General features: G+C 33.8%; 1 protein-coding gene across 1 annotated transcript; it reads left to right on the top strand.

The window, feature by feature from the left end:
* Positions 1 to 4,768: 4,768 nt before the first annotated feature.
* On the top strand, positions 4,769 to 7,747 carry LOC127137278 (mitochondrial outer membrane import complex protein METAXIN). The gene is made up of 6 exons (XM_051063751.1): positions 4,769 to 5,108; positions 5,402 to 5,733; positions 6,116 to 6,192; positions 6,323 to 6,383; positions 6,951 to 7,110; positions 7,244 to 7,747. The coding sequence occupies exons 1-6, from the start codon at positions 4,949 to 4,951 to the stop codon at positions 7,432 to 7,434; spliced, it is 981 nt and encodes a 326-aa protein (XP_050919708.1). The 5' UTR covers positions 4,769 to 4,948; the 3' UTR covers positions 7,435 to 7,747.
* Positions 7,748 to 12,467: the final 4,720 nt, after the last annotated feature.

The following is a 12,467-nucleotide window of genomic DNA, read 5'->3' as shown; positions in this document are numbered from 1 at the left end:
AGAAAGAAGAAAGTATAAAGGGAGAAATAATGTATGGATGCAAGCATCTATGTGGATGTGTGTGAATATTAGCAGATGCTGAAGCCACAACATCACAACACAACAAAGAGAGAAACACTTAGAACTATCATTATATGTCTTTTAATTGTAATCATCTGAACTTCATCTTGTGTAATATTCTTATCTAAGAAGCACACATGTAAACAAAAACTGCGCTAACCCAATCTGGTTATGTTCCTCATGTGACCAGGTTGGTCAGACTCTCGAGAATTCAATGACAGGTAGTCATTGAGGAATCTTCTTAGACGACTGAGTAGGTTAGGTCTTAAGGAGTCAATGACCGTTAGGGTTTCTCAAGCGACCGAGTAGGTCAAGCTTTTAGGAAATCAGTGACATGTTGTCATTACTTTATAATCATGATTTATTTATTGGATTAACTCCTTGGCTAAGGAAAATCACCTGATGGATGGACTGGAGGTAGCCTAGTAAACGATGAATCAAAATAAAATGCTTGTGTCTTTTATCATTGTTCTTATTCTTCTTGTGTTTGTTTTGGGAAACGAAAAGTTATCAATTTGGAAACTCAATTCATCCCCCCCCCCTTCTTGTGTTTCCTGCACCTTCACCATTCAGCATACAAATTTTCACCATGATTAAATCTTCCAGCTGTGGTGATATGTTAACTTGAGTTTATTATAACTTATGTGGAATGTTTATTTCACCAATTTCTCAATAAACATATAACCTTTCAATATGGTTTAAAAATTAATAATAGGATTAAGTATACGATACTCCTGCAATGTGAGCAATTTTTGGTTTACCCCTTATAAATTTATTTATTTTTATTCCCCTCTTTTAATGTAAAGATTATGTTGCTTTGCTCCGTTAGGTGACAAGTTGGCAAGGAATATTCCCTTCTGCTGACGTAGCATGTCTAGATGGTTATTATTTTAATTTTTTTTAGATCCATGTGGATTTTTTTAATTTTAGTTTAAAAAAATATTTTTTTTTGTTATTTTATTTTTATTTTATTAACGAGGGAGAAGGTAAATCAATACTCGCTCATATTGCAGGCGGTAAACCAATAAACCAATAACACTTTACCTTTTTTAGTTTTATGTAGGTTCAAATCACCTTTAGTTGTGTTGGCAATGTTGTATTAATATTTTGCTCAATCTTGTATTCATGTGTACCTAATTTACGGTCCATGTTGTATAATATTTTTGTGGACCAAAGCTTTATTATACTATACATTGGTTTGTGTACATCTTCAAGATTTCCACATGAAAATCAAAGTCATAAGGTATTTTAACTTTCATGCTTTTCGGTGCAGCATGATCGTTGGTTGGGGATATGGTTCTCTATTTTTACCGGTCCTTTTTTTTGTCATGTATATTCATTGCATAAATATTGTGTTAGTCTTTGTTTGGTACCAATGAAGTCCATTATTTTTATTGCAGCATTAAAGCTTTATTATACTATATATTGATTTGTCTACATCTTCAAGTTTTCCACATGAAAATCAAAGCCACATGGTAATCCAACTTTCATACTTTCGGTGCAACATGGTTATTGGTTGGGAATACGATTCTCATTTTTTACTAGTCCTTTTTTTAGTCATGTATATTCATCACATATATGTTGTGTTTGTCTTTGTTTGGTACCAATGAAGCATGCTATTTTTGTTGCAACATCAAAGTTTTGTTATACTATACATTGGTTTGTCTACATCTTCATGTTTTCCACATGAAAATCAAAGCCATATGATATTGCACCTTTCATACTTTTCAGTGCAACATGGTCATTGGTTGAGAATACGGTTCTCTTTTTTTATTGGTCCTTTTTTTGGGTCTTGTATATTCATTACATATATATCGTGTTGGTCTTTGTTTTGTACCAATGAAGCCCATTATTTTCATTACAGCATCAAAGCATTATTATATTATATATTGTTTTGTCCACATCTTCAAATTTTCCACATGAAAATTAAAGCCACATGGTATTACAACTTTCATACTTTTCGGTGCAACATGGTTATTGGTTGGGAATACGGTTCTCATTTTTTACTAGTCCTTTTTTTGGCCATGTATATTCATTTCATAGATGTTGTGTTGGTTTTTATTTGGTACCAATGAAGCCCGTTATTCTCATTAGAACATGATCCATATATTCATTAGAACATTATCTCACAATTATTGTAGTGATTCTTTTCTATTATACATTTCAATCAATTTTCCTTTCAAACACTAGAATGTCTACTTCAAGGTTGATTCCTACTATTTCTAAATTCTTATTTTTTCTAATTCAAATATTATCAATTCATCATAATTATTTTACTCTTCTCTGCATGCATAAATCAAGATCATAAAGATAATAAACCACATTATTCATCAATCATATTGGACAGTAGATGTAACTGATTATTTCATCAATGAATCAAGTAACTTGGTATGTTAAAATTATTTACAACTATCATATAATATTTATAGTGATATTTGCATACTATAACAATCAAAGCTAGGGAGGCATACAAGGAGAACAAGAAAGTTTCTCTCTCCCATGATTTATGATGCACGTGAAATAAGGTTATTGCAAAGTTGCTTTTTTTGGTCCATCATTATAAGCAAGGATACGTTTTTGCTCTTTCTTTTTTAGACGTTAAATATTGTTCGTTCTCCCTTCTCTCAAGATTTCCCCTTTTGTAAAAAATGAGTCAATCATCTGAAAAGGCTAAATCTACAATGCTGGAAGACAAGTCTAGGAAGAAGGCTAGGGCTCCATAATCAAAGAAGGCTGGAACCAAGGTGGATACACATGCTGGACCATCTGTGACTGGTAAGAAGTCAGTGACAGAGATAAAGTATTTGAAGAAGAGAGTTGTTCAAACACATGATTTTAACTCAGATGCTGATGAAAAATGTGCTGCCTTCATTGAATCAGGTGGTTGGTCTGAAGATAAAGTCTGAAGGTTGATTTTTCTAGGCGCTTCTATTATGTTCTTTTGGCCCTTGTACTTTGGGCATGTTTTGTTAGTGGATTTGTAATAATTCCTAAACATTCATAGATCTGATATGTTATTCTCTTTAGTTGGCACTCATATATGTTTAAGGTTTGATACCCTTTTTATCTATTTCTTTATGACCTTTGCCAAATTGTGGCAAAAAGGGGGAGTAGTGTGTTATAGATAACTTACTACTAACTGTATTTGTGGAACATTGTTTAACCTATGTGCTGTAAGGTGTATGTGCTGCAGTTTTGGTGTGTGTTCATATGCTAAAGCATCTAGCCTGACATCTGGCGTTTGAGCATGTGTGAGCTAATCTACTGACTGTGTGTGAACTCTAAAGTTCTAATGCTTGATGTGTAATGTAGTAGTTTGTGTTGACTGGTTTCTGACTACTGAATTATGTGCATGTTGACTAATTGTGTGCCTGAATGTATGGATCATTATGCTTGATGTATTATGTTGTAATAACCATATTTCATGTCTTTTGGTTGTGCTACTTTTGCCGTTGCTGCTGTCTTCTCTTTGTGCTTGTGTGTGGTGTGCTGAATGCTTAACTTATGTTGCATATCTTAGAAGTTTTTGAAAGTGTTGTTTGGCCAAAATTTGCCAAAGGGGAGATTGTTGTTAATTTTTGAATTGATTGCATTATGCAAAACAACATGGTATGTTTAAGCTCTTTTTGTGAAGAAATAACACATGTGGGAACAAATGTTCTAGCATGTGTGCAACATGTGACCCTTGTCACCAGACCAATATTATAGTTGTTCTGCGTATTATTTTCTGGTTGTTTCAATCCACATAATGAACCCACCCCCATCCAGATACATTGATAGATCAACCTAATAAATCTTACCAACACTTCAACATGTGAAAAGGTTTAGGACCTCAATTCATCACATCCATAGATAACAAAAATTTGGCAACGATTATGCAAACACTTAATCGAGGCATATTGCATACAATTTGACCAAAACACACACCACTCATTTAAAAGAAGAAACTTATCTAAACTATTCATCTACACCTTATCACCTTGAAACTAAATGAAACATGTATCGTAAATAGGCAAGTTAATCAACATAACATCTTCAAAAAGAAGAAGTAATACCTTATTAATGTATACATATTATCAATACCGAATTTCACGTCTTTAATCCTTTCGATTTACTTTATCCATAATTAAAAGCACGACTCTTCTCTCATGAGAATATAACAAATAATTTGAATGACTTAAATTTATTTTTTCTACACCTCCTATAAGCTTGTTAAAACATTGATTCTTCATACCTTTAGAAATTGCGATGGACATTTGTGTCACCACCAAATATTTTTGCTTGACCCAATATACTGTTCCGTTAATATAAAATTTAACTACACATTTTTAGTTTAATTTGTATGTTAATCATACATTCAAGATATAAATAGTTTTTATAAATTATTATTATATTTTATTAATCAAAATTTAGGTGATTTGAGTTTTGAAACCGACTAATGCCATATTAGACTTCAAGGTTCAAACAAAATATGAATTGAACTCGCTATCTTTCCTATGATCTAAATCATTTAAAGTTATTTTATATAGCATATTAAAATATACTAAAAGAAATTCAAATAAACTAATCAAAATGAATCCTTAATGAATATAAATATAAATGAATTCATTTAAACAATGAATACAAATTTCAATTTTTTTTACAGTAGTACTAAAATTTTTCCCAAATTTTATTTTGATAAAAGGACCCATAAACCAAAAAATAGGATTGGATCCGCAAGTAAATTTTCTGACAAGGGTCAAGCCCACATCAAAGATGGAACTTTCGTTTTTCACATCCCTAATTTCCCTCAATCTTTCTCTTAATTGTTTTCATCACATTCACCTTGTTAACTCTTGAGTAATACCCTATAAATCTCTTCTTCATCTTCTTCTTGTGCATAACAACAATGGAGACGAATGAGAACACCCCAACGAACACCCTCGTTGTAAGGAAACCGTGTTTTGGTCTTCCAATCGGTTGTCCTCAATGTTTGTCTGCTTACATCTATCTCAAACTCTCTCAACTTCCATTCAACTTGGATTATCATCTTAACTACCCTGATTCTGGTAAAATCTCAATCTTTGTCTCTTCTAACAATAGCCCTTTTAATTGTATAGTTGTTTATTCCAAAGTTTTATCCTTTAAACCATTTGATTGTGTTTTACCCTTCTGGGTCATTTTACACTCATGCCCATTTGATGAAATTATCTTCTTTTTGATGTTTTGGTTCTATCCGTGCAAGTGGGTATTTATTTGAGTTGATTTTAGGTTAAATTTGTTCATGTTGGAAATAGTTTTTGTAATGTGTAATGGTTATTGTTTTGTTTTTTTGATTGGTTGTGGTTTTTGGTGTGCATAGATCAAATTCCTTACTTTGAGGTTGGTGATTCTGTGACATATAATAATGACAAGGAAGGGATTATTGGGGGATTGAAAAGGGATGTAAGTGATTTAGATGTTGGTGTATCTTCACTCCCCGAATGGCTACCGACCAAGGTGATGCTCACGACTTGGCTTGCTGATGCACTTGAGTATGAGCTTTGGGTGGGAAGTCACGCTTTGTCGGCTTATAGCATCTATTACTCTGATCTTCCGTGGCCTATAGGAAAGGTTTTGTTTTGGAAGAAAGCTCATTGGGTGAAACAGAAACATGAGATAAGTAAAGACAATGCTGAAGTAAAGGAAGAAGAGGTTTGTTTCTCATCCTACTCACTCTCATGACATTCGGTTCTATGGAAAGTTCTCCTTATTATGTTTACATGCTATCCATGTAGCACCATCAATACTTCAGATTCATGTCACTGTCTTATCTTGTGTTTGTGTCAATTATGTTTACATGCTATCTATGTAGCACCGCCAATACTCCAAATTCATGTTAGTGTTGTATCTTGTGTTTGTGTCAATGCTTCATTGCATGCTACTTATGATTTTATTTTATCTATAATTTCTTACATTTTGGTCATTAATTTCATTTTTGTCCTTTTGGGATGATAGTTTCAATGCTGTTTATGTTTTCTCTTTGGTTTTGGAGGTATTCATATTTCATACGTATTTGCTGGCTGTTGATCAACAGATTTATGGAAGAGCAAACTCTGCATATGATGCTTTGTCAACTTTGTTAGGGGAAGAAAACTACTTATTTGAAAACAGGTGAACCTTGTTAGTTTATTATAACTCAGTTTATCTTATGTTAGAAATATTCCGGTTCGTTTTTTATTATTAGAGCAAATTTTGACACTTTGTCCTCCTGGTCATTGCTTGCTTTGTTCGGTTTATGCAGGGCATCAAGCTTGGATGCTATTTTTCTTGCACATGCATTAGTAGTTCTTCAAGCTTTTCCTGTGAGTTATGTCACACTATGATTTTTGTTTAAAGTTAACTATGGATGCGATAGTGACTTTTGCTCTGGTCGATAAAAATTGGACAAAGAATCTGTGTTGTGGTGTAAGAGTCGAAAGGAAGCATGTTTCAATCTATTTTTAGCCTCTTCACATATTCTTTCTTGATGGCTTTAGGCTAAAAAACTTGATTGTGCCTAGTAGATATTATCACAATTGTCAAACTCAAGTTAACTCGCAGAGTTGTATCAGTTTGCGACCTAAGGCATCAAAATTGTGTTAACTATTGCAAAATTGTTTTATTGTAAACCTGAGTAAACTTGCATAGATTCATAGACTCGCATATAATATTGAGTTTGAGGATGATTGAACGAATCCACAACTTAATGATTATCTTCCCCTAGATGCAGCTAAATTGACAATGGTTTGATGTTTTTAAGTATACTCTTGAGTTTTACAACCTTAGAGAGTACCCTAGATTAGTTATGTAGCAGCTATTGCTTATTACAAACACTCCAGAATTATTATTGATGAAAAGTTTTAACTTAGTTTCCTGCATTTATGTACCAGGAATCATCAATTTTGCGAACCAATTTTTCGAAACACGCCAATTTAGTGAGGTACGTGCAACAACATAAGGAAGAACTTATAGAAGCTGCTGGTACGTCTCCGTCTAATGATCATAATTTTGGTGCATCATCATCAACTTCCGGAGGTCCTTCAACTTCAAGTAAGACATTATCATAATTTTCGTAATCACCCAGTTAACCAATCTATCCGTTTTATTTGATTTTGTTGCCTTAAATAAACAGAAGAAACCAAAGCATCTTTGTTTTTCGTTATTTTTCATTTTATACTGTTAGGTTCGAAGTTCAAGAGCAGACATAAAAAGGAGAAAACAAAGGAGGAGAAGAAACATCGAAAAAGGGCGAAATATTTTGTGGTAGCACAGCTAGTTGCAGTTGTTCTGTTTCTCAGTATCATGTCTGGAATCAGCGATGGGGGCGAAGTCGAGTTAGATGACGGCGATTTAGACTATGGCTATGATGAATGAAAATGAAAGCCTAGGCTGAACTTGTTTTAGATGTTCTACATCCTTTTCTGTTGTATCATGAAAATTCAGATATAAGGAAAATTACCATTTATATCAAATTTTGCTACTATAGGATTTTATTGTATTGGCTCATTGTCTCAAGTAGTAGCCATACTTTTTCACATGAACATGATGCAATTTTTTGAGTGGTGGTGTGGTGAATGAACAGTCAACTGAGAGGAGCTCTGTATCTGTTAGCTCTGTACATTTTAATTTCTGGAATCATTGTTTATTATCTTGTATCAGAGTTTTTATCTAGGAATCGTTTTTGTAACATGCTTGCTAAATGTTCTGTAGTTACTTCTGTCATCATGCTTAAAACTGAATGTTGTGGATTGTTGTTACTTTTTCTAACAATCTTTTCTGGATTACTACTATTTATCAACATATCCACACTCAATTATCCAAATTAAAAATCATTTTTTACCTTTTTCATTTTTTTTTTGTTAAGACCTAAGTTTTAGAAAATTATTTTTGTGAGTGTGCATATATTTAATATTAAGAGATTAAGAGATGCATCACTTTTTATAATATGAACTTAAGATAAAAACACTTAAAATTTTGGAACATGTTGTGCTTTTTGATTCAGTCCATTCTTTAATAATGCTTAGGATATATGATTTTGTTCAAAATGAAATTAAGGTGTCCAGGTTATACTTTTAGAATATAAAGTGGCATAGTCTTGATGGTTACATCTTACATTCATGTTTATTTAGAATGAGCTTTGTGAAGGAAATTAATGTGTACAAATTGTACTTTCCAACAACAAAGTGGCATAGTTCAGATGGTAAAATTCAAACATTCATGTTTTCTGCATCTCAGCTTCTTAAATCCATTCACTCATGATCATATAACATTTTTCATTAAAACCTATAAAAAATTCCCATTCTTATTCAATAAATTCGTTTGGAAACACATTTCAATTGTATTTCGACATCATAAACACCACAAACGTTTGAAGTTACAAGTAATGTATATGCGCGTCATTGTCCAAAGAGCGCCATATGGAGCTCCCCCTGAGTGTAATATCCGGATGTGTTGAATGATGCTTGAATTGTCTTATTTTTCCACTAGTTATAGGTATGGTGCACTCTGATGCTATCAACAAATGTATATGTTGATGTTCCTCAACTAAGTATTGTACACATTGATATTGGAAAAAGATTCTACCACTATACATGAGTTTACTTTACGTAAACATGCTTCAATGAGTTTGTACAAAAGCTTCTAAATTAGGTTTTAGGATAATTATCGGGAAGTCGAATTCTATTTTTGGTAGAAGACATGCATTTTCTACGGTAAAATTCAAAATAAGTGATTAGTATAAAGAACATATTTAGAAGTTGAAATATGATGACATCAGGAAAAAAAAAGGGATGTCCTTTTAAGTTGCGTGGGTACTGCAAGCCTAATAAAACTTGGACATTTAGCATGATTTGCAGTCTACATAATCATGGATTTAGTCCCAAATTAGTTGGTCGTCCGATTGTTTGTCATTAGATTGTGAATAGAAGAACTTGTTTCTTAGATGACAATGAACATGGTTCAACCAAAAAACATACTCGCTACTTTGAAACGGAAAAAGCTCAAAAGTGTCTCAAATATTAAATAAGTTTATAATATTTGTTGATATTTGTAAATATATAGTGTTGAGAATATTTGTATATAGAATAGTCTCGCATCGACTATATCATGTAATTAGTTGTAATCTCTCTATATATAATAAAGTCTCCGTAATGCTTTTCAAAACACACGATTTAACCTAAATGTCTCTTAGTCTCTCCTAATTCAATATGGTATCTAGAGTCTACTAAGAGACAACTCTTCGTCGTGCTTTACCCGGTTGACCCACTGTCTTCCGGTGATATTTTTTTTTGTAAACCGTGTCATCGCTCCGGTTTGTCTCTCACTTCTCAAAATTCTCAGGTAAAGCCACCTTGCATCTCACTTCATCAAACAATCTCAATTTTGTTTCTTTAAGCCATGAGAGATGTTGATTCCGTCTCGTTTACTAAAGTTCCGCTTATCCCATGTGAAAAACTAACCGGATCAGCCAACTAAAACATATGGGCCCGTGCTGTGGATATATGGTTTCATGGCCAGGGATATGAAGATCACCTAACCACAAAATTGGCTGATGTTGCCACTGTAAAACTCGCTAAATTGTAATCCAATGTCTGTCGTCCCTGTCCCTGAGGTCATACCTGTCCCTGAGGTCATTACAGACTCTCATTCGACGCCTCCACCATCACCGGATCCGATCCTGCAACCTGAGTCCGATCTTCCGATTTCCCTTCGAACAGGTATACATCAAACACGAAATCCTTCTCTACATTATATTAATTTATGTTATCATCATCTTTCCCCTTTGCAGTATACTTGCCTGTCTTCTTTGTCTTTTGTTTCTATTCCTAAAACTCCAGGTGAAGCATTATCTCACCTTGAGTGGAGGCAAGCAATGATTGATGAAATGTGTGCTCTTCAAAGCAGTGGTACATGGGAACTGGTTCCTCTACTCCCTGGGAAATCTTTAGTAGGTTGTCGTTGGCTTTATACAGTGAAGGTTGATCTAGATGGTAAGATTGATCGATTAAAGCTCGCTTGGTAGCCAAAGGATACACTCAGATTTTTGGATTGGATTATAGTGATACCTTCTCGCCTGTAGCCAAGATGACATCTGTTAGACTTCTTCTAGCTATTGTAGTCATTCGACATTGGCCTCTTCATTAACTTGACATCAAAAATGCTTTTTTACATGGTGACCTTGAAGAGGAAGTTTATATGGAGCAACCACCTGGATTTATTCAGGGGGAGTCATTGAATATGGTGTGTAGGTTACACAAGTCTCTTTATGGTCTTAAGCAATCTCCGGAAGTTTGGTTCGAAAGATTCAGCATTGTAGTACAACAGTTTGGTATGGTCCGTAGTGAAGTTGACGATTCTGTTTTTTATCGTCACTCATCCCAATGGTGTATTTATCTTATTGTGTACGTAGATGATATTGTCATAACTGATAGTGATCAGCAAGGTATACTGATGTCATACCCCGATTTTGATCCTGAATTGTTTCCATTTTTTTCATTTTTTTTATTTGGCACTTGGCCTAAAGTTCGTTTGCATACATTCATTCCCAAATCCATATTTTGTGATAAACATTGGTTATTATCTAACTTTTTGATCATGGTGCTTTGTGATTACAAATTGGATTTTAGTTATCTGACTTTTTTAATTTTTCAATTTTAATTTAATTTCAAAGTAAATCTAATTCCAAATTTCGAATTAATCTTAATTGTTTTTTTACTAATGATTCAAACTCTAATTGATTTTTATTTTCGAATAAATGTTAGAATTGATATCAAAGTAATTTTAACAAATTATAGACTAATTTGATTTTAATTGGTGTTATTGGTTTTTTGGATTTTAAATTGACATTTAGATGAGTTTTAGATTATTTCGAAATAATCCCTATCCATTTCTACAACCACAAATTCATTTCATTCAAACCAAATTCAAACATTCATTACATCATTCAAATGTCCAAATAATCATTTCATTCATTAACAATCCAATTACTTTAGAATAACCATGTCAAAAAAATAATAACCAAGCATGATCCCATAAACATGTCCATATGCATTGCATTACATGAGATTTGGCATTGTGTGAATCATTTTACATAAGCTAAATACTATTACAACTTATTACATCCTAATGACTAATACATATTCCAATAATTGGTTGGAATTAAAAGGGAATATAAAAAAAATTCCACAACAAAAAAGAAACTCATCAACCTTTTCCCTCACCGTCTCCCTCCACCATCATCATTTTCTCCTTGAACCAATCTTCAACAATTCTGGAAAAATAGCAACAAACCTGATGCTAAAAAGAAGGGTTGGCTTTCATTTTCTTGCGATGAACCTGTAGCTGTAGCAGGTTCGGAATCAGTTTTGGAATCTTCAGTTTGCTTGGTTTGAGAAGGTTTATGAAAAGGATCCTGCTATTGTGGCAAAAGAAGCCATTCAGGAAGCTTCTCGTAATGGTTCGGATGTGGTGCTCCTTGATACAGCTGGTCATATGCAGGATAATGAACCGTTGATGAGAGCACTGTCAAAGCTGATATACCTTAACAATCTCCACACTGAAATTCTTCTCAGCACATGGGTTCCGGCTCTGAATATATTTGAGTCCAGCTTACGACGTCGAAACTGTGCAGAAGCTCGTTGAGGCGTTTGTAGCACAGGAACATCCTGAAACATTAAAAAACCGGAGGAATTCAGTTTACTTATCACTCAAGCCATAAGCTAAAATCAAAAACAACAAACTTGGCATATGCCTCTCACTGCAGCACTCAATGTTGCGTATTGGATCCTTCTAACTTTCCATTTCCAAAAGATAAGTCGTGGATGATTCAGCATGTTGCTGTTACTTGCATCTCTTTAGATGAAGGACCTTCACCCATTGATAGCCGGTACCTAAACAGACCTCAAACCTGCAGGTTTTGGTTTCCAAGCAAACAAAACAAATTGTACATCAGTTCAATAATAATATTAAACCAGATCATGTAACAATGGTAGCAGTTCTAAACAGACCTCAAACCTACAGCTTATATTCATTCCGGTTTTGTAGCACAAGGGCAATTGCTATTTAGACAAATGATAGAAGTCTACGCAAATAAATTCAAGGATTAAGCACTATTCTTGTATGGACCATCTCTTTGGAAGAGCTGGTCTCATTGACAAAGCAAAGGAGTTTGGAAGTACAGGATTATATATGTACGGTTACCGTCATGCTAAGACCCACCGGAGTCATTTCAAGACGGTTAAATTCTTAAACTGACTATTGTGCTTCAGCCTCATCAAGATACAAGCCAAGCACCTGTTATTAAAATCAACCGGCGGCCAATGCAATTTTGTGCAGAATTCCAAACTTGACAAACCTGCAGCAGAAAGAAGTGAAGGTTAAGCCTGTCAATCTAATGGAGTAATCTTATG

Source organism: Lathyrus oleraceus, chromosome 1 (genome assembly GCF_024323335.1).
Source record: "Lathyrus oleraceus cultivar Zhongwan6 chromosome 1, CAAS_Psat_ZW6_1.0, whole genome shotgun sequence".
Taxonomy (NCBI): domain Eukaryota; kingdom Viridiplantae; phylum Streptophyta; class Magnoliopsida; order Fabales; family Fabaceae; genus Lathyrus; species Lathyrus oleraceus.
This window is presented reverse-complemented; position numbering and strand designations above follow the sequence as displayed.

Excerpts from the sequence above, each read along its gene's own strand:
- LOC127137278 (XM_051063751.1), top strand. The coding sequence starts at position 4,949 with ATGGAGACGAATGAGAACACCCCAACGAACACCCTCGTTGTAAGGAAA. Across the intron at positions 5,109-5,401 it reads TCTTAACTACCCTGATTCTG|ATCAAATTCCTTACTTTGAG; the intron begins GTAAAATCTCAA and ends TGGTGTGCATAG. Across the intron at positions 5,734-6,115 it reads CTGAAGTAAAGGAAGAAGAG|ATTTATGGAAGAGCAAACTC; the intron begins GTTTGTTTCTCA and ends GTTGATCAACAG.